Source organism: Triticum urartu, chromosome 4A (assembly GCF_056163025.1).
Source record: "Triticum urartu cultivar PI428250 chromosome 4A, HENAU_Tu73, whole genome shotgun sequence".
Classification (NCBI taxonomy): domain Eukaryota; kingdom Viridiplantae; phylum Streptophyta; class Magnoliopsida; order Poales; family Poaceae; genus Triticum; species Triticum urartu.
The window spans coordinates 12907372-12930919 of record NC_141876.1 but is presented as its reverse complement, the minus strand read 5'-3'; the positions used below and the strand labels follow the sequence as shown (position 1 = coordinate 12930919).

The following is a 23548-nucleotide window of genomic DNA, read 5'->3' as shown; positions in this document are numbered from 1 at the left end:
CTAGAAACCTATAGCAGCCACGTAAAAACTTGCAACAACAATTAGAGGACGTCTAACTTGTTTTTGCAGCATGTGTCGTGTGATGTGATATGGCCAAAAGGATGTGATGAATGATATATGTGATGTATGAGATTGATCATGTTCTTGTAATAGGAATCACGACTTGCATGTCGATGAGTATGACAAACGGCAAGAGCCATAGGAGTTGTCTTTATTTATTTATGACCTGCGTGTCAACATAAACGTCATGTAATTACTTTACTTTATTGCTAAAGCGTTAGCCATAGTAGTAGAAGTAATAGATGACGAGACAACTTCAAGAAGACACGATGATGGAGATCATGATGATGGAGATCATGGTGTCATGCCGGTGACAACGATGATCATGGAGCCCCGAAGATGGAGATCAAAAGGAGCAAATGATATTGGCCATATCATGTCACTATTTGATTGCATGTGATGTTTATCATGTTTTACATCTTATTTGCTTAGAACGACGGTAGCTTAAATAAGATGATCCCTCGTGATAATTTCAAGAAAGTGTTCCCCCTAACTGTGCACCGTTGCGATGGTTCGTTGTTTCGAAGCACCACGTGATGATCGGGTGTGATAGATTCTAAAGTTCGAATACAACGGGTGTAAGCCAGATTTACACACGCAATACACTTAGGTTGACTTGATGAGCCTAGCATGTACAGACATGGCCTCGGAACACAGAAGGCTGAAAGGTCAAGCATGAGTCGTATAGAAGATACGATCAACATGAAGATGTTCACCGATGTTGACTAGTCTGTCTCACGTGATGATCGGACACGGCCTAGTTGACTCGGATCATGTTTCACTTAGATGACTAGAGGGATGTCTATCTGAGTGGGATTTCATTGAGTAATTTGATTAGATGAACTTAATTATCATGAACTTAGTCAAAAATCTTTACAATATGTCTTGTAGATCAAATGGCCCACGTTGTCCTCAACTTCAATGCGTTCCTAGAGAAAACCAAGATGAAAGATGATGGCAGCAACTATACGGACTGGGTCCGAAACCTGAGGATCATCCTCATAGCTGCCAAGAAAGATTATGTCCTGGAAGCACCACTAGGTAACACACCTGTCCCAGAGAACCAAGAAGTTATGAACGCTTGGCAGTCACGTGCTGAAGATTACTCCCTCGTTCAGTGCGGCATGCTTTACAGGTTAGAACCGGGGCTCCAAAAGCGTTTTGAGAGACACGGAGCATATGAGATGTTCGAAGAGCTGAAAATGGTTCTCCAAGCTCATTCCCGGGTCGAGAGATATGAAGTCTCCGACAAGTTCTTCAGCTGTAAGATGGAGGAAAATAGTTCTGTCAGTGAGCACATACTCAAAATGTCTGGATTGCATAACCGCTTGACTCAGCTGGGAGTTAATCTCCCGGATGACGCGGTCATTGATAGAATCCTTCAGTCGCTTCCACCGAGCTACAAGAGCTTTGTGATGAACTTCAATATGCAGGGGATGGAAAAAGACCATTCCTGAGGTATATTCAATGCTGAAATCAGCAGAGGTGGAAATCAAAAAGGAACATCAAGTGTTGATGGTGAATAAAACCACTAAGTTCAAGAAAGGCAAGGGTAAGAAGAACTTCAAGAAGGACGGCAAGGGAGTTGCCACGCCCGGTAAGCAAGCTGTCGGGAAGAAGCCAAAGAGTGGACCCAAGCTTGAGACTGAGTGTTTTTATTGCAAGGGATGTGGTCACTGGAAGCGGAACTGCCCCAAATACTTAGCGGACAAGAAGGCCGGCAACACTAAAGGCATATGTGATATACATGTAATTGATGTGTACCTTACCAGTACTCGTAGTAGCTCCTGGGTATTTGATACCGGTGCGGTTGCTCACATTTGTAACTCAAAGCAGGAGCTGCGGAATAAACGGAGACTGGCGAAGGACGAGGTGACGATGCGCATCGGGAATGGTTCCAAGGTCGATGTGATCACCGTCGTCACGCTACCTCTACATTTACCTACGGGATTAGTTTTAAACCTCAATAATTGTTATTTAGTGCCAGCTTTGAGCATGAACATTGTATCAGGATCTCGTTTAATTCGAGATGGCTACTCATTTAAATCCGAGAATAATGATTGTTCTATTTATATGAGAGATATGTTTTATGGTCATGCTCCATTGGTGAATGGTTTATTCTTAATGAATCTCGAGCGTAATGTTACACATATTCATAGTGTGAATACCAAAAGATGTAAGGTTGATAATGATAGTCCCACATACATGTGGCACTGCCGCCTTGGTCACATAGGTGTCAAACGCATGAAGAATCTCCATGCAGATGGACTTTTAGAGTCTCTTGATTACGAATCATTTGACACGTGCGAACCATGCCTCATGGGTAAAATGACCAAGACTCTGTTCTCAGGAACAATGGAGCGAACAACCAACTTATTGGAAATCATACATACTGATGTGTGCGGTCCAATGAGTGTTGAGGCTCACGATGGCTATCGTTATGTTTTCACCCTCACTAATGACTTGAGTAGATATGGGTATGTCTACTTAATGAAACACAAGTCTGAGACCTTTGAAAAGTTCAAGGAATTTCAGAGTGAGGTTGAGAATCAACGTGACAGGAAAATCAAGTTCTTGCGATCAGATCGTGGGGGAGAATACTTGAGTCACGAATTTGGCACACACTTAAAAAAATGTGGAATAGTTTCACAACTCACGCCGCCTGGAACACCTCAGCGTAATGGTGTGTCTGAACGTCGTAATCGCACTCTATTGGATATGGTGCGATCTATGATGTCTCTTACCGATCTACCGCTATCATTTTGGGGCTATGCTTTAGAGACTGCCGCATTCACTTTAAATAGGGCTCCGTCGAAATCCGTTGAGACGACACCGTATGAATTATGGTTTGGGAAGAAACCTAAGCTGTCGTTTCTAAAAGTTTGGGGATGCGATGCTTATGTCAAGAAACTTCAACCTGAAAAGCTCGAACCCAAATCGGAAAATTGCGTCTTCATAGGATACCCTAAAGAAACTATTGGGTATACCTTCTACCTCAGATCCGAAGGCAAGATCTTTGTTGCCAAGAATGGGTCCTTTCTAGAGAAAGAGTTTCTCTCGAAAGAAATAAGTGGGAGGAAAGTAGAACTTGATGAAGTATTACCTCTTGAACCGGTAAGTGGCGCAACTCAAGAAAATGTTCCTGAGGTGCCTGCACCGACTAGAGAGGAAGTTGATGATGATGATCATAAAACTTCAGATCAAGTTGCTACTGAACTTCGTAGGTCCACGAGGACACGTTCCGCACCAGAGTGGTACGGCAACCCTGTCTTGGAAATCATGTTGTTAAACAACGGTGAACCTTCGAACTATGAAGAAGAGATGGCGGGCCCGGATTCCGACAAATGGCTGGAAGCCATGAAATCCGAGATAGGATCCATGTATGAAAACGAAGTATGGACTTTGACTGACTTGCCCGATGATCGGCGAGCCATAGAAATAAATGGACCTTTAAGAAGAAGACAGACACGGATGGTAATGTGACCATCTATAAAGCTCGGCTTGTCGCTAAGGGTTATCGACAAGTTCAAGGGGTTGACTACGATGAGACTTCCTCACCCGTAGCGAAGCTGAAGTCCGTCCGAATCATGTTAGCAATTGCCGCATTCTATGATTATGAGATATGGCAAATGGACGTCAAAACGGCATTCCTTAATGGTTTCCTTAAGGAAGAATTGTATATGATGCAGCCGGAAGGTTTTGTCGATCCTAAGAATGCTGACAAGGTGTGCAAGCTCCAACGCTCGATTTATGGGCTGGTGCAAGCATCTCGGAGTTGGAACATTCGTTTTGATGAGATGATCAAAGCGTTTAGGTTTACGCAGACTTATGGAGAAGCCTGCATTTACAAGAAAGTGAGTGGGAGCTCTGTAGCATTTCTCATATTGTATGTGGATGACATACTGTTGATGGGAAATGATATAGAATTCTTGGAAAGCATAAAGGCCTACTTGAACAAGTGTTTTTCATTGAAGGACCTTGGAGAAGCTGCTTATATATTAGGCATCAAGATCTATAGAGATAGATCGAGACGCCTCATTGGTCTTTCACAGAGTACGTACCTTGACAAGATATTGAAGAAGTTCAAAATGGATCAGTCAAAGAAGGGGTTCTTGCCTGTATTGCAAGGTACGAGATTGAGCACGGCTCAATGCCCGACCACGGCAAAAGATAGAGAAAAGATGAGTGTCGTCCCCTATGCCTCGGCCATAGGGTCTATCATGTATGCTATGCTGTGTACCAGACCTGATGTAAACCTTGCCGTGAGTTTGGTAGGAAGGTACCAAAGTAATCCTGGCATGGAACACTGGACAGCGGTCAAGAATATCATGAAGTACCTGAAAAGGACTAAGGATATGTTTCTCGTTTATGGAGGTGACGAAGAGCTCGTCGTAAAGGGTTACGTCGATGCTAGCTTCGACACAGATCTGGATGACTCTAAGTCACAAACCGGATACGTGTATATTTTGAATGGTGGGGCAGTAAGCTGGTGCAGTTGCAAGCAGAGCATTGTGGCGGGATCTACATGTGAAGCGGAGTACATGGCAGCCTCGGAGGCAGCACAAGAAGCTGTCTGGGTGAAGGAGTTCATTACCGACCTAGGAGTCATACCCAATGCGTCGGGCCCGATGACTCTCTTCTGTGATAACACTGGAGCTATTGCCCTTGCCAAGGAGCCCAGGTTTCACAGGAAGACCAGGCATATCAAGCGTCGCTTCAACTCCATTCGTGAAAGTGTTCAAAATGGAGACATAGAGATTTGTAAAGTACATACGGACCTGAATGTGGAAGATCCGTTGACTAAACCTCTCCCTAGAGCAAAACATGATCAACACCAGAACTGCATGGGTGTTTGATTCATCACAATGTAACTAGAATATTGACTCTAGTGCAAGTGGGAGACTGTTGGAAATATGCCCTAGAGGCAATAATAAAATGGTTATTATTATATTTCTTTGTTCATGATAATTGTCTATTGCTCATGCTATAATTGTGTTATCTGGAAATCGTAATACATGTGTGAATACATAGACCACAACACGTCCCTAGTGAGCCTCTAGTTGACTAGCTCGTTGATCAAAAGATAGTCATGGTTTCCTGACTATGGACATTGGATGTCATTGATAACGGGATCACATCATTAGGAGAATGATGTGATGGACAAGACCCAATCCTAAGCATAGCTCAAAGATCGTGTAGTTCGTTTGCTGTAGCTTTTCCGAATGTCAAGTATCATTTCCTTAGAGCATGAGATTGTGCAACTCCCGGATACCGTAGGAGTGCTTTGGGTGTGCCAAACGTCACAATGTAACTGGGTGACTATAAAGGTACACTACAGGTATCTCCGAAAGTGTCTGTTGGGTTGGCACGAATCGAGACTGGGATTTGTCACTCCGTATGACGGAGAGGTATCTCTGGGCCCACTCGGTAATGCATCATCATAATGAGCTCAATGTGACCAAGTGGTTGATCACGGGATCATGCATTACGGCACAAGTAAAGTGACTTGCCGGTAACGAGATTGAACAAGGTATTGGGATACCGACGACCGAGTCTCGGGCAAGTAACGTACCGATTGACAAAGGGAATTGTATACGGATTGATTGAATCCTCGACATCATGGTTCATCCGATGAGATCATCGTGGAGCATCTGGGAGCCAACATGGGTATCCAGATCCCGTTGTTGGTTATTGACCGGAGAGGCGTCTCGGTCATGTCTGCATGTCTCCCGAACCCGTAGGGTCTACACACTTAAGGTTCGGTGACGCTAGGGTTGTAGAGATATAAGTATGCAGTAACCCGAAAGTTGTTCAAGGTCCCGGATGAGATCCCGGACGTCACGAGGAGTTCCGAAATGGTCTGGAGGTAAAGATTTATATATAGGAAGTCCAGTTTCGGCCATCGGGAAGGTTTCGGGGTTCGCCGGTATTGTACCGGGACCACCGGAAGGGTCCCGGGGGTCCATCGGGTGGGGCCACCCATCCCAGAGGGCCCCATGGGCTGAATTGGGAGGGGAACCAGCCCCTAGTGGGCTGGTGCGCCCCCCCCCCCCTTGGGCCTCCCCTGCGCCTAGGGTTGGGAAACCCTAGGGGTGGGGGCGCCCCCCACTTGGCTTGGGGGGGAAGCCACCCCTTGGCCGCCGCCCCCCTTGGAGATCCATCTCCTAGGGCCGGCGCCCCCCCAAGGCCCGTATATAAAGAGGGGGGAAGGGAGGGAAGCCACACCCTTGCTCTTGGCGCCTCCCTCTCCCTCCGTAACACCTCTCCTCCCCGCTTGCGCTTGGAGAAGCCCTGCCGGGATCCTGCTGCATCCACCACCACGCCGTCGTGCTGCTGGATCTTCATCAACCTCTCCTTCCCCCTTGATGGATCAAGAAGGAGGAGACGTCTTCCCAACCGTAGGTGTGTTGAACGCGGAGGTGTCGTCCGTTCAGCACTAGGTCATCGGTGATTTGGATCACGTCGAGTACGACTCCATCAACCCCGTTCTCTTGAACGCTTCCGCGCGCGATCTATAAGGGTATGTAGATGCACTCCTCTCTCCCTCGTTGCTAGATGACTCCATAGATTGATCTTGGTGATGCGTAGAAAATTTTAAAATTCTGCTACGTTCCCCAACAGGAGGCAATACAGATTCGGTCCATCTCTCAAGCCTATAAAGAAGTTACCATACGAGATGACCGAACAGGAAAACACGGAGATCGTGCAAGCCGAAGTGAGGGACTTCTTTGAAGCGGTGAAAGCAAAGAGACATCCACCTCCGGAGGAGAAGATTGATCTGGTGAAAGTAAAGCGCACTATCGATGCCCTGAAGAAACCACCACCTCTCCGCCAAAAAACAACTATGAGCGCATTACTGAAAAGGTATATAAGGAAGCGGAGCGGTCGGGAAGTACTATCAGTGATCGAAGGTTAGCAGAACGATGAGCTGGGAAAAAAATTGCCCAGCTCAGCGAACACGCGAACCAATCGTGCCCCCCCCCCCCCGCCGCTCAATGTGTCTAGCGATATCGTCGCTAATCATCCGGAGATTTTTCCCAATACCTATCTTGGAGATTACCTGCCCGACGATGTACATTATGATTTCTTGGAGATGGACGAACACAAATACCATTACGGGAAGCCTCTCGTCAAAGATGAAAGATCTCTAACAACGATGATGCGAAGATTCCATGATTGGTACATGGAAACCTGCAGAGAGTCTGGGGGGACGAATACTTTGACGCTGAGAGTTAAAGAGGAGTACCACCTCATTGGAATTGATCTGTTGTCTATTCCATTTGAGGAGTTCTTCCAGTTTTTCAATCAAAAGGCCCTCGATAAATTAACGGTCACTTGCTACTGTCTGTAAGTACTACTTCTGTCATCAAGTCTCTATATATAGCTCAGCTCTTTCATTTCATGTATTTATAATTATCCTCACTATATCATGCAGATTGAAGATCGTCGAATGCAGAAAAGCAGAAATGTATGATATTGGGTTCATTAACATAAATCTCATAGATGAATTTACGGTTAAATTTAAAGCCAAAGAAACCAAGGCCAACTTGCTCAAATCGTTGGTAAAAAATCAAAACAAAGATAAAATACTCTTTCCTTACGAATTCAAGTGAGTGTTACTGTCTTGTGCATATTCGCTTTCCCTTATTACTCGAGGTTATAGTAATGTAATTGATGAGTTATGCATGCATGCGCAGCTACCACTATATTCTCCTGGAGATTAAGCTTGAGCAGGGACTAGTAACCGTCTTAGACTCGAGACGAAAAGATCCCGAGACCTATGCGGACATGACTAAAATTCTCAAGAAGTAAGTTCAATCGATCATTATCGCACCATATCAGCAACTTTTTGTTCATTTCCTGATATCAAGTAATTATTTTCTTTGTCTCGCGGGGTTTGGAAAGTATTCACCACACAATCTCCAAGACTGCCGAGGGAGCTGCGATTTACATACCCAAAAGTAAGTACTACTAGCTAGCTAGTTCCGCGTATCTCCCGTTGATTCTAGCTACTTTCATTAATGTCATTTATAATGCTATCATTATCAGTTTGGTTGACCTCTATTTCTCGTAAAGTTCTTGTGGCAGGAACAAGGGAATGATTACTGTGGATACTACGTGTGCGAGTTCATCTACAACGCGACTTGCAAAAATCAGCGGGGCTACTCTAAAAGCCAATATGGGGTGCGTAAGCAATAATATTCACAATTTCATTTTATTACACCATCATTTCTGTTGAGTTTCATTCATATATATGTATTAACCCCCTTCTTCAAATTAGACGTGGCAGATGCGGAATGAACTCCTACCACAAGATCGCATGAAAGCAATTCAAGAGGAATTGGCGGGATTCTTTCTTGACCACGTCATCAATAAAGACGGAGAATACCATGTTGCAGCTGAGTTCATATATAATTAGGGGATTATATTGTAAGAGATCTTAATATTGTATATATGTAGCCAGTAGCGTCAGATAGATATACAAAAACTTGTTGTTCGCCCAATCTCTCGTAGAAGCAGAGGTCGATATCACTTCTCTCAGTATGCATATGTTCATGACGAACTTCTGTACTTAATGGTTTCCTTCATTTGCTTACTAGCTAGCGTGTCGAGGGCCTCTCTATACGTATAGTACGTAGCGTCGACCAAGCACGGAGATAAGAGAGGACACTTCTCTCTATTAGCTAGCTAACACCCTAAATTAACCCCCCTAAACCCCCCTAAACCACCCTCTTTCAAAAAAAACCTCAACTCCTGCCAACTGCTGACGTGTGGATGCCTTTTGGTCCCGGTTGGTGCTACCAACCGGGAACAAAGGCCCTCCTGCCTGGGCTCGCCGCAGCGGCCACGTGGAGGCCCATCTGTCCCGGTTGGTGTAAGAACCGGGACTAAAGGTATAGGGCTTTAGTACCGACCCTTTAGTCCCGGTTCCCCAACCGGGACAAATGGGCCTTACGAACCGGGACAAATGGCCATTTTTCTACTAGTGCATGCGTACTTTGTCCTCACTCATGCGCACCTGGGACCAACTTCCTAGTCGGTCACCCATCCTATAATTGCTCCAAGCTGAGCACACTTAACTTTGGAGTTCTTTTCGAATGGGCTCCTGGAAAAGAAGGAATTCCTTGTTGATATGAGTAGTCTATCATCGCTAATAAGCCAGGCTCTCACACATCGGTCCATACTCCTCACCCATCGAGTGATCAAAATTTATCATTTTCCATGCTATTAAATTACAAAAAAATGGTTTGGATAATGTGTCGAAAACATAGAGTGCAAGAAGCAGCTTGAGAGTTGCTGAACGTACCGCGGTGGCGCCCGGGCCGGCGACGACCTCCTAGGCGCCGAGGAAGGGAGAGAGAACTGTTGTGCCGGTGCTGGCAGCAAAAGTCTCGAAACGGCTGCGGAGCAATGGGGGCGACGGAGCTGCGAGACGTCCGTCGCAAAGAAGAAAAAAGAGAGGATAGAGAAAATGGATCTGATAGGTTGAGGGGATGGATTTGGTGCAATTATTGATGGGTAGGACTGTCAGGTTCGACGAGGCGGATGCGCCCGGGCGCCCCATATTCACCGTATATTTGGGCTGAATATAAGGGGTGCGGCCAGCCCGGACGTTTGAGACGCCCGTCTTGGTCACTTTTTGTGACTGGTCACTTGACCGAGCCGTCCGGCCAAGCGTATGAAGGGGCTTTAGGGTGCCCGGCTGTAGATGCTCCTAGTGACCCACAAATTCTTGATACATTGGCTATTAGTGAGGTTCAATCGCTTGGTGATGACCTATATATTCCTGGGTTCTTTTTTGTATCAGATTGTACGGTGGCAGCGGATGCTATCAAAGGAAGTTGTGCAAATTTCGTTGCTATATTCATGAAATCGCAGCTAAGGCTAATGAGTTTTCAGTTTTGTGCTTTAGCCATGAGTTTAGTACCTCTCATGTGGAGACTCATAATCTCCCAAATTATGCATTATCTCTAGGGTTTAGTCGTCATGTTTGCCTAGGGCAACCTGGCGATCTCGATTTTGTCTCAATAAACATTGTGACATTGTGATGCTGTAATAAGGCTTTGTGAGATTCTAATAAAAAATTGCAATTCATGAGGTAACACATGTTCCATGACACCAAATATATCTATATCTCTACCTACTAATAAAGTAACGAATGTTTCTCTAATTTTTATCCGTTCATCGCCGAAAATATTTTTTTCAATATTAGGTGGTACTAAATTTTTGTGCCTCTATCTGTTTTTTTAGAAACACATGTAATTTTATTCATACTCATAACAATTACAAGTAAATAGATTCGAATCTAAGATCCAAAAAAACACAAAGTAACTCCTCTGACTAAGAATTACAATGAAATCTCTTGAAAACAACTTTTCCCCTGCATCAATCTCTGTTAGAAGAAATACTCCAAAGACTTCGGTAAAAAGGCTGCAATTGGACTGGGGCAACGATGTTGTCACTCTTTCACCCGCACGAACCTTACCAATAATGATTTTTGAAAGCACCTTGAGTCGCCCATCCAAAAAGATGGGAAGCCTTGATCGGTGAACGTACTTGGGCCGCGGTTGATCCCCTAGATGTGTAGGACGTCGGATCACAATATCTTCACCATGATGTCGCTGAAACACTTCAACTTCACAAAGAATCAAATCAACATAAAATTTTGACACACCAACCTAAAGTCATCAGATCTGAATAATCAGATCTTTGAGGACATAAAATTCTCTAACCTCATGGCAGCGCCAAAAGAACCAGAGTAAATTTATTCTCACAAAATATGATGATCACTAAATGATGAGAAAGACCGTAGCACTCTAAAGATGCAAGGTCCCCCCACCTCTAGGCGCGAAAATGGCAGCCGGAGGCGAGGGGACCAAAAGATTCCTTGTGGCGCCGACGGCGGCGGATGCAGCCTAAACGAAACCCTACATCCAGGCAAATGTGAGGGCTGATTTGTTTGTGCCTCCGTCTCTGCTAGAAAGGAAAAAGTTGTACAGAATTTTGTACGTGGGCTGCGCGCGCTGTGGCCCAGCGAATCCAGCCCACTAGCTAGCCCACTTATTTTCATGTCTACGCAGATGGAAAAATCTTATTTGCCGCACGCCGAGGCTAATAGTCGAAACTTCGCACATGGCGCCCAATACTGGGACAACCCGTTTTTTTTCTTTTTTCCTGTGTTCTATTTATATTCCTGTTTTTCTTTTTCCGTTTGTTTCTCTTTTTCTCTCCTTATTATTTTTTATTATTTCATTTCAAATTTATTATTCTCCATTTTTTAAATTCATAATTTTCCAAAACGTTAAGAATTTCATTTTTGTTAAAATTTCCAAAAAAAATAATAATTCCAAATTTTGGTTCCAGTTTTGAATTTTTTTGTACTTTTTTCGAAATTTTTCCAAAATGAAAAAATGTTCCCATTTTTTCACAAACTAAAGCAAGATGTTTTTATCCAATTTTTTCATCCTTCACCGCTGATTTTTTAAAAATCCGAGGTGGTACTAAATTTTTTGCTGGAAAGGAAAAATAGTTTGTATAGAATTTTGTACATGGGCCACGCATTGTGGCCCCGTGAAGCCAGCCCACTTATTTTCCTGCCCAAGCAGCTGGGGAAATGCGATTTGCCGCATTGCGGCCTATAGTTGTAGCTTAGCATAGGGCGCCCAATACTGGGCTGGCCCGTTTTCATCTTTTTTTGTGTTCTATTTCTATTTTTGTCTCTATTTTTGTTCCTTTATATTTTTATTTTCTATTTCAAATTTCTTATTTTTTCCTTTTTTCGTTAATTAATAATTTTCTAAAAACGTTTAAATTTCAATTTAGTTCAATTTTTCAAAACATTTTTTGTATTTTAAATTTCGGTTCCTACTTTGGAAAAATGTTCAGACCTTAACTTTTTTTCTCGTTACCAAATTTGTTTAAAATGCAAAATATGTTCCCATTTTATAATAAAATGTTTGGGTTTTCCAAAATTGTGAGAGATATTCAGGAAAAATTTGCATTTAAAGAATGTTCCAAATTCGACCATTATTATTGTTTTACTGAAATATTCACAAATTCAAAATAATATTCACATTTTAAAAACACATTTTCAAAAATTGTTCTGAATGTTCCAAACATGCTCCCATTTTCAAAAATTGTTCACAAATTCAAAAAATGTCCGTGTTTTTACAAAAGGTTCATGTTTTGAAGAAATATTGTCATTTAATTTTTATTCGTGTTTTTCTTAAAAATGTATGACATTTAAAAAATTGGATTTCAATTTCTTTATGTTTCTAAGAATATTCATAAATTAATTCTTATATCATTTGAAATTGTCAAAAAAGAACTTTTTTTCTTCGAAACTGACACTGTAGTATGTTCTTCAATTTTCGTGCTGGCCATTGGTTAGTAGGACAAATTTGTTCGAGTGGCTAGCAGCACGTGGTTGGGTCTTTGACATCGTGAGGTCGATCCTTCAACTCGTTCTTTTTTTTGGATTTTTACTCGCCCCTTACAAACACATGTTGCTTCGGTGTCGGCTAGTGTGTGGCGCCCCACCCACTATTTGATGCAACTAGCGTCATATAGTAGCTCCCAAGCAGCTGGCCCAAGAAAAAGCAAACATATTTTTTTAAGACAAAAAAGAAAAATGATTGCTCTATCGCCCAGGCTGTATTGGGCCTTAGCCACACTCTGCTACTGCAACGCATTCGGTCCATCGATCCTCGCTGATAAAGAAGGAACATTCATGCCTGATTATGATAATGAAACGGGATTTATGCACTGCAAGTTGGTAACTTATCCGGCAAGCATTTCTACAACCTCTAACCTTTGCCCTAAGATGGCAAGGTTTCTGCCGGAGATGGTGGCTGCCCTAGCTCCGGCGCGGTTGACACGGTAGGATTCAATTGCTTTTACCTTTTCTTCTAAGGTCCTATTTGCAAAAAGGGAGGATGTGTAAAGTTTATTTCTTTCAGGGTCCTTCGTTAGTGCACTATCATTTCAAATAGATGCAGTAGTTTCGGGAACCTTATGGTCCCTTCTCGTGTTAAAAAAGGTCACAACTTTGCATGTTCACTAAGAACATGACATGAAAATTTCAAACTATAGATACATTTAAGACATATATATCAATCACCCCTAAGGAATTGTATAAATTACCAACGATATGAATTATCTACATAACATAAATTGGTAAGAGTAATATTTCTATTGCCACTAATACTCTTATCGCGTTCCAATCTCATAACTATACATATCATGAGATTAGCGCTAATGTCTATGATGAGGACAAACATGTTTAAATCAGGCTATATTTACAGTTCATATTTCAACAAATAATTAAAATGCGCACTAAAAAGAATCATGTGAGATATGTCTCACCTCAATAATGCTAAACCACCAGGTGTGATTTGTTTTCCGAGATGTGAAACTCTACTGGTTATGATATCTACATTTAATTTCGGTACAGTTGTGAAGATTGAACGGATGTGATCAGTTTAGGTATAACTACATGGATCTAACGAATCGACGATTGAATGTTTTGCTTTTTTCTTTTAGGAACTTTTAGCACATCTTTGTATCAGTCTTTAGTACTCCCTCCGTCACGGTTTAAAGGCACAGTTAAATTTGCGTGCGTTTTCACAATAGACAAAGTTTAAGGCGCATTGCATTTATTTCTAATAGCTAATCCGTACTATTTCTATATGCATGCGTAGTGTGAATGCTTTTTTTTAGCCCATCTCTATATGCATGCGTAGTGTGAATGCTATTTTTTAGCCCATCTCATAACCAATAGATAACCACCTAGGTCTCAGAGAATTTTCAACCGCGCCTTCTAAACCGTGACGGAGGTAGTATTGTGCTTTTAGTATATAATAGAATACTCCTATTTAAGAGTGGAATAGATGATTTCATGATTTTTTAAATATGTCATATAATGTAAAAGGTCCTCTTGAAATTGTGATTTTGCAAAATTAACTCATACCTTTTCTGCTTGCTAGCTCACGACAGTGCAACTATGCACTTCATGAACAGCGCACTTAACAGCGACCATGTTGTTCCTTCGATTATTGGACCCTTTTCCTCCTCACATATGACTGTCGAGCTACTGTGCTTCCCGGACAGTAACTGCAAACCAGACGCACGCACACAAATCGATCCAGAATTTAAGGCAACAAAATAGACAACCTCCGTTTGCCCTAAGAGGGTGCTTGGATCCAAGGGACTATTTTTAGTCTGACAAAAAAAAAATTTAGAGGCTAAAGTTCCAAGCACCCTTGACTAAAGAGAGGCTAGGACTAGTCTTGAGGCTAAAAAATTTTAGTCATAGGAAACCTACTAAAATATGTATTAGGCCTCTCTCTCCTCATTTAATTCCTCTTCTTTAACACATGCGAGTTTTGGATTGGAGGGTTTGAAGGATAATAAATGCTCAATAACTTGATTTTAGTCTTTTTAGTATTTGGATCCAAGCATGGGTGAGACTAGCAAGTTTTAGTCCCACTACTTTTAGTCATGAAACTAAAACGTATCCAAGCACCCTCTAAATAGACCTCCTCCGACGATTAGACCTCGCCGGACAACCAACGCATGGATCAGCTCCCTCTTCAGCCATTACCGGCAATGCATTAGCTCCCTCCTTCGTCGCGATGGATCAGCACGCAGCCTCTACATCCACTTCACCACTGGAAAAGGCGCCGCCGGCGACGCCGTTCCGGGCCCCGGAACACCGTGGAAAGTCCAACTACAACAGGAGATCATCTGACACGATCAAGGGCAAGATCATGTCGCACCCTCTCTATCCGGCTCTCCTCGGAGCCTTCATAGACTGCCGGAGAGTACGTGCATAGCCGAACACAGCTTGTATATATCTTGCTGCCCTGCGACTGCTGTTTCTCATCTTGTTATTTGCTCTGCCCCAAGGTCGGAGCGCCGCCCGAAGTTGTTGGTCGGCTCTCCTCCCTCGTCGACGAGCTCCAGCCGAGTTCAGATGACATGCAGGAACAGCCAGCGGACCCAGAACTCGACCAGTTTCATGGTAATATGATTAGCTTCTTAGCTGGCTGAATTATTTGCATACATGGATCTAGCGATATGCTTTTTTTTTAAAAAAAATGGATCTAGCGATATGCTTTTGTGTGTATGTGCAGGAGACCTACCGTGATATGCTGGTGGTGTACAGTCAGGAGCTCACGAGGCAAATCCAAGAAGCCAGTGAGTTCTTGAGGAGCGCTGAGGCCCATATCGACTCGTTTGCAGTAGGTGTGTGCATACTCCTACTTAATTACACTAAGTTGTTTTTGCGGGTTTGTCTTTTTCGGTTTGAGAGTTTCGAACAGGGACAAGACACAGATAATTCCGTTCCGAATCTACATCGGCAGCCGTTTTTAAGGATATGGTACACACTTACACTTACACGAGTCCGCCGGATATGGACGCTGATACGGATTTTGGTCAACCGGATATTGGACGGATCTGGTAACGGTTATATCCGATGAATGTGGATTATCCAGTACTTTTTGAGGATTATTTGAGGCTATCAAATAGGATTATCAGATAAACTTATCCTGATTGGCAAGGACAAATACCCGATTAGCCAACCAATTAGAATCACCGCATTTAAATTGTTGCCGTATTGGTGTGAGTTATGACTTTAAACGCACGACCACTCTGTAGTGTTATGTGATTGGTTAAAAATTTGTGTTCTTATTGTTTGCATAGTAGAAATAAAATCATGTTTCGTTGCACGTATGACCGGTATTTTTCATTCATTTCCGGTTGGAATCGGTTTTGTTTACACCACGAATCCGTAGTCCGGTAAAATCCGCATTCGAATTCGTATCCGGCCATTATCTGCTCTGTTCCGATTCCAACAAAAAATATATGGCAAAAGATACGAGAAAAGCATTATTTGATCCGCTCTGATCCGTTTACGTCCCTGCCTAAATGGGTACCCATTTGTACGTCTATCCTGATTGTCTGCTTACACCGCATACACGCGACAGTGAACACCTTCATGTGCTCCACCCACTGAAGCACATACCATTTACGAACCAATACTTACATGAGTATATAACCTGCAAAGGAGTGCAAGCCTTCTTCTTGTAAAAAATCACATTATTGTTGGATAATAAAAGAAACCAACATAAGGCAACACTCCCATTAGGATATGAGTGAAAAGCTTCTTATTGATACCTACAACTAGGTGCCAAAAATATTAGAGTTCCGCTTCGGTACAACCCCCTCATAAAACGTATAAAGGATACTATGGACTTTTGACAATTTGTATCTACTTTTATATGTACGTATACGCTCACTTGGGCCGGCCCATTTGCGGTACATGTGATGACAAATATATGGAAAAAAGGATAGAACGTCTGGGAGTCGAACCCGTGACCACCTAAAACATAACTGCTGTCCACAACCACTGGAATAACAAGCCTCCGGTGAAATATGTAAAGCCAGACGCTTTAAGTAACAGAAGGGTTAGGAATTTTAAAAAGGTTTTAGGAACACTTTGTGAACCGGTTCCTTTTTCCATAGTTTTTTTCCTGTTACATTTCTTCTTTCTTTTTCAAAAAATGGTTGCGCTTTCAAAATGCTGTTCAAATTTTCAAAACGTTTTTTATTTCCAAATTTGGTTCATAAATTAAAAAATATTTGCATTTTCGAAAATTGCAACGTAACTTCAAAAAATATTCGTGTGTTTAAAAAATTGTTCAGAATATCAAAACATGAATAGTTTTTGGAAAAGCACGAACAAAATTGTGAAGACAAACATTTGAACAGGAATACAAATTTAAATTCCAAAAGATTTTTTAGAAATGCAAAACAACACATGATGTCAAAAAAGTGTTGTAAATTTTCCTGAATATTTTTTCAACTTGGGAACAATATTTATTTAAAATAGATTCATTTTTTAATTATGAACAAATTCCAATAGGCGCCCGACCGGAGGATGACGTCGCTTAGTTGGGCAAGGCCTAAGATTTCATTTTCTTTTCTTAAAAAAATTGAAATGCCAAAATAACAGTTTTAAGTAACTACTTTAAATTATGTTTCCTATGCTTTAGGAAAGCATTTACTGTTTTCAGTTCTATAATTTTGTATTTATTAGTTATGTTAAAAACTTAAAATAAGAGTTTTAAGTACATATATAAATTATGATTTTAAATATCCTTTTCCATCGAACCTGGCATGGATGCCTACTCAGACATGCTACGCGGGACATGGTGTTTTTTGGACATTCTTGAAATGACCCTAACTTTTGCCAGTAGGTGGCATGCCCATCATAGGCATCCATGCCCCCAATTTTTTTTCATGGTCTTGTATAACCAATTCAAAGCACCAAGCCAAGTTGCTTGGGTTTTTTGACAAGTTTTGTATTTTTCTTGAAATGACCCCATTTTTTCATGGGCTTGTATGACCAATATTCAAGGCACCATGCAAAATTGTTTGTGTTTTCAAACAGTTTTGCATTTTCTGAAGTTTTTTTTTGGTTAAAAAGGACGATAAATGGCCGGACGTGTTACCGAAAATCGTCCGAACTAGGTATGTGCCTACCTTCTTGCAAAAGTGGGGTTCATTTCAAAGATGCCAAAAAAAGACTATGTTCAACGGAGGGTGTTCGCTTAGGCCAGAAGGGTCTTTTTGAAAGCTCATTGTTTTTCGATATCCGTTAAATGACAAATGTATTCCACCAGCTTCTACAACCAATTTAAGGCACCATGCCAAGTTATTTAGATTTTTGAAAAGTTTTGCATTTTCTGGAGTTTTCTCGGTGAAACTAGGCCCATAAATGGTCGGACGCGCCACAACATGTAAATAGTGTCGGAAGTTGTTCGAACGTAGCATGGATGCCTCATATGCATGTGCCAGGATGTTACAAGAAGCTGGGATCATTTATCCATGGACTTACAAGTTTAGATGAGTGTATTTGTAATTTATGTCATTTACAATCAACACAAAAAAATTTCTTTTGTCCTAGAAATTTCTTGAAATTTATCAACAATTTTGGAATTACAAAGTGTGTATGACAATGTTACAAACTAGAAAACTTTTTCCAAAATTGTTAAGATATTACGAAAATCTGATGGAAATTTCGAACAAAATGGCAAACCACATACTTTAAAAAAAATAACAACTTTTCTGAAACACATACATTTATTAAATTTGTGAACAAAACAATTCAAAAACTGAACATTTTATGAAATTTCCGAACCTTTTTTGAAATTAAAAATAATATTTTATGTTATACCAAACAATTTTTCAAATTTTTGAACAAGTTCACAAAGAATAATAAAGTTCAAAAGTAGAAAAATGAATTAACAAAAAGAGAGGAAAACGGAAAAAAATCGAAAATAAAAAATGCTTAGGCCCTAGAAATTGAAAATTGTTTTCAGATAATGTTAGTATAGTTGAAAAATATTCATAAATTTGAGAAAATGTTTGCGTTTTCGAATAAAGCTCACAAATTTGAAAAAGTAGTGGCATTTTGAAAAGAAATGTTCGAAAATTTAAAAATTGTTCGTGTTTTCAAGAAAATATTCATACGTTTGATAATTTATTGTAATTTTGGAAAACATATGTTTGCAGTTTCACAAGAATGTTTACAATTCTGAAAAGAATGTTCTTAAATTTGAAAAATATTCATAAAATCAAATTATTTTTCATAAAAAATCGCACATTTGAAAGAAAAACCCACGTTTCCCTAAGAAGTTCAAATTTTGGAAAATGTTTCATTTTTAAAAAATATTCATGTTTTAAAAAAATTCCAAAAGATTAAAAACACATTACTTTTTGTTGAGCTATAAAAAACGATTTAGCTACAATGCCCCGTGTTGGTCGCTACAGTGTCCATCCAGGTTGTACAGTATCAATCTGTTCTGTGACAGTATTTCTAAGAGAAAAACTCCTATAATATGTCCAGTTAGGTCATAAGAAACTGCGCTGCAATTGTATCAGCAAATCGTGTTTGTTCTGGTGGTATTAGCAAGGTCACCTCCACCTGAGGTCCTGAGTTCGAAGCCTAACAGGCAGAAGATTATTTTTGGATTTTCGAACCTTGCTACAGTACATACTCACTAATGGGCCGGCCCAAGGCGGACTCAGAAATATCTTCACGAGTATTTTCTGGAAAGACCATCCTACCCTTTATTATGAAGGGGTATTAACAGATCTCGTCCGTTGATGTATTTAGGGGGGTATTATGAAGGGGTATTAACAGATCTCGTCCGTTGATGTATTTAGAGGGGTTGTACCGAAGAAGAAGTGAAAATATTATGCACATTACAAGACGAATATAAATTTAAGCCACCTTTTCTATAGATCAAACAACTCGAGCGAACTTGTATTCTGGTCACAATAAAGGACTAGAGTTTGGCAAAATAAAATAAAAATACAGTACATACTCACTAATGGGCCGGCCCAAGGCGGACTCAGAAATATCTTCACGAGTATTTTCTGGAAAGACCATCCTACCCTTTATTATGAAGGGGTATTAACAGATCTCGTCCGTTGATGTATTTAGGGGGGTATTATGAATGGGTATTAACAGATCTCGTCCGTTGATGTATTTAGAGGGGTTGTACCGAAGAAGAAGTGAAAATATTATGCACATTACAAGACGAATATAAATTTAAGCCACCTTTTCTATAGATCAAACAACTCGAGCGAACTTGTATTCTGGTCACAATAAAGGACTAGAGTTTGGCAAAATAAAATAAAAATATATGCACCTTCAGTGTAGAAATATTCAATCGTGCATGAATTTACTTTTAGAAACATGTAAATACCAAATTTTCATTAGATGCAAAATCCACCGAGCCCTTGATTTAGAAAGAAGTATCTCTTGTCAACTTCGCAACATATATGCACCCTTGTTTCATTTATTTGTTGTAGCTATCTATGAAGCCACTGTTGAACTGGGACATAATCGGGCTATAAGAGTTGTCACCTCAGATTTTTAATGAGCCGGGGAGAGAGAAGAGGAGTGGATCATAAACTTATACTACCTTCATCCTGGTTTATTGGTACTCACTAATGGGCAGGCCCAAGGCGGACTCAGAAATATCTTCACGAGTATTTTCTGGAAAGACCATCCTACCCTTTATTATGAAGGGGTATTAACAGATCTCGTCCGTTGATGTATTTAGGGGGGTATTATGAAGGGGTATTAACAGATCTCGTCCGTTGATGTATTTAGGGGGGTTGTACCGAAGAAGAAGTGAAAATATTATGCACATTACAAGACGAATATAAATTTAAGCCACCTTTTCTATAGATCAAACAACTCGAGCGAACTTGTATTCTGGTCACAATAAAGGACTAGAGTTTGGCAAAATAAAATAAAAATATATGCACCTTCAGTGTAGAAATATTCAATCATGCATGAATTTACTTTTAGAAACATGTAAATACCAAATTTTCATTAGATGCAAAATCCACCGAGCCCTTGATTTAGAAAGAAGTATCTCTTGTCAACTTCGCAACATATATGCACCCTTGTTTCATTTATTTGTTGTAGCTATCTATGAAGCCACTGTTGAACTGGGACATAATCGGGCTATAAGAGTTGTCACCTCAGATTTTTAATGAGCCGGGGAGAGAGAAGAGGAGTGGATCATAAACTTATACTACCTTCATCCTGGTTTATTGGTACTATTCATATTTTGTCCCAAAATTTGACGTATATTTAACTAATAAAATGTTAACGCATGTGATTAAAAATTATATTGTTGGATTCATATTTGAACATAGTTTCTATATGATACTATTTTTTGCGACATGCATTAATATTTTGTTAATTAAATTCATGGTCAAAATTTGCCACAATATACAAAGGGACAATAAACCAGGACAGAGGTTGTAGCCAACTAAAGCACGGTCATCAACACACTTTATGAGAGAAGAAGATGTGTAAGGCCTCTTCCAATGCATCGGTGATTACATGAGGTGCTAAATAGATTAAAAACTTTAGCAGCTAAAGCCCTCAATGCATAGTGCTTAATTTGTTGGTGCTAAGCATCCTTCATTTAATGATTTGCAACTAAAGTTTTTCATGCATTGGTGGGTTTCTTTCATTTAAGTGTTTTGCCTAAGTTCTCGCGCTTGGCATTGTTTCCTCCTGGGGTCACCACACTCATCTCTCTCTTCTTAATTACCTTGCCACATCAGATTTTTTGCCTATGTGACAGTCTTAGCACCTGTACAAGGTGGAGCATTGGGAGGGGTGGCATTAGCGACATAATATGTAGAGCTAGTGTGTACAATATGAATGTGCTTTTAGATTGACTATATATATGACGTGGTGAAATAGAGCATGCAGCTGGGTCTCTAATTAGCCTTGCTCTTAGAGCTAGGTTCATATATACCCCCTTCGTTTCAGTATACAAAACGTGTTGTTATTTTCAAAAGCCAAACATTTCTATGTTTGATCAAGTTTATAGAATGATCATATTAGCATCTACAATATCAAATAAAGAAAATATAAATATATTTATGGTGAATCTAATGATACTGATTTGACGTTGTAGATATTGCAAATCAAACACAAAAACTTAGTTGTCCCAAGTCTTGATTGCTAGCTAGATGTTCCATTATGAGAGTAAAAGCAAAAAAGGACATGAGGCGTACTGTATGAGACACCCGTTGCCTTTTTCTTGGAAAAGAGAAGCATGGAGGCACATGCATGCTGAAACGGCCCGTACGGCCACATGGCAAAGCAACTGCTGGCCAGCTACCCCGCTACCACACCACGGTTGCCATAGTTGAACGCTGCAACACGACAGACACGCACAGTGACATATGGATACTCCCGTGCGGAGACGCCCGTTGATGCATATGCACATGTCAGCCTTGGCGCTGCATGCATGCGGTTGCGATCTCGCCACGCATACATGATAGTACATGCATGGGCATGTGCTCGTCTGGCTGAAATGTTCTCTGCCTCCGTTGGCCGTACCGCCCGATTATTATCCAGCTTTTTGTGCCTGCATGATTGCATAGGATCAATTAGCTTGATCTGAAAGAGATCATGGTCAGTTCGATATTGGATGGTGTGGTGGTGGTGGACTGGTGGTGGGGCGTGCTACCATGCATGTTCTGTGGTGATCTGGTGGTTACATTACATGTGCAGCTAGCCAGCAGCCGATCGATCGACGATAGCAAAAGCAAACCGATCGATCTAGTGATAATATTTGCGTCAATTTATAGCACACTATCTTTCTAGCTAACGTTGGCTCGTTAGATGAAACTACTAATTACTGACCTATATATGTCTTTGGTTATTTGCTGGATCGTTGCCGTGTGTCTTAAGCAACTGGCGACAACAACGACGAGTGCGGGGGTTCTTCTTCTGAAGATGAGCAGGAGACCTGCGACGTCGCCGGCCTGCCTTCCGGCAAGGGCAAGCAGCTGAAGAGCCAGCCCCTGGACAAGTACAGCGGCTACCTGAGAGGCCTCTGGAGGGAGCTCTCCGGGAAGAAGAAGAAGAAGAAGAGCGGGAGGCTGCCGAGGGAGGCGCGCCAGAGGCTCCTGCACTGGTGGCAGCTGCACCAGGGATGGCCCTACCCATCGGTACGTGCTTGGCTACGTACTTTGGGTTCATGCATGCATGCATGCATGCATACATGGAGATCGTTACGTACTCCTATCTTGGTTTTTGAGCTTCGTACTGATAGCTAATGGCGACATACGTAACGTGCATGCGTTCCAGGAACCGGAGAAGCAGGCGTTGGCTGAGTCGACGGGGCTCGACACGAGGCAGATCAACAACTGGTTCATCAACCAGAGGAAGCGGCACTGGAGGTAGGCGCCGCCGGCGACGAGCAGCAGGTTGCAGCATATCAACGCCGGTGCTTCCAGCAGCACCTCTCCTGCCGTCCTTGGGATGGAAGGCCAGCACTTCACCGGACGGAATGGGTATCCCGACGGTGGTCCGTTGAGACTCTGATCAGTGGGCATATACCATCGTATTCCACACACGTCCAGACGTGCCTGCGGTAGATTTGATTTATTGCAGAGTGAAGTTCATGATAGAGCGTAAACGTGATCAACTCAACAATAATTTTTCCAACCATAACTATAGTTAAATAATGAGGCCGGTATAAGCCATCATGCCCAGCTAGGTGTAAAAGAATGTATATTGGGCGGGGCCGGAATGGGCCAGGCCAAGTGAAAACACTTCATTCCTTCTCTCAAGGCTAATTTATGTGAATTGACAGAATAGAGAGATTGTCTAAAAAGAGAAATAATTGAGCGCGCGCGAGAGAGACACACACAGAGAGAGAGAGATTGACACGGTTTATTAAAAATAAAATGGATTTTGTGTTGTGCAATTTTTTAATAGGCCACATACATACATGGACCTCTAATTGGGGTTGCATTTTAGCATATTGTAAGTTTTTTTTAGAAAGGACCCTGGAACTATACTAAAATTAAGCAGTGATACAACGCAACCCAGAAAAGCAGGTCCCTGAAGGCATCTCCAGCCGTGCTCCAGGAA

The 23548-nt window shown here is 41.5% G+C and overlaps 1 protein-coding gene across 1 annotated transcript; it reads left to right on the top strand.

The window, feature by feature from the left end:
* The first annotated feature begins 22078 nt into the window (after window positions 1–22078).
* On the top strand, window positions 22079–23266 carry LOC125554508 (homeobox protein knotted-1-like 10). The gene is made up of 3 exons (XM_087520043.1): window positions 22079–22151; window positions 22361–22620; window positions 22760–23266. The coding sequence occupies exons 1-3, from the start codon at window positions 22079–22081 to the stop codon at window positions 22853–22855; spliced, it is 429 nt and encodes a 142-aa protein (XP_087376169.1). The 3' UTR covers window positions 22856–23266.
* Window positions 23267–23548: the final 282 nt, after the last annotated feature.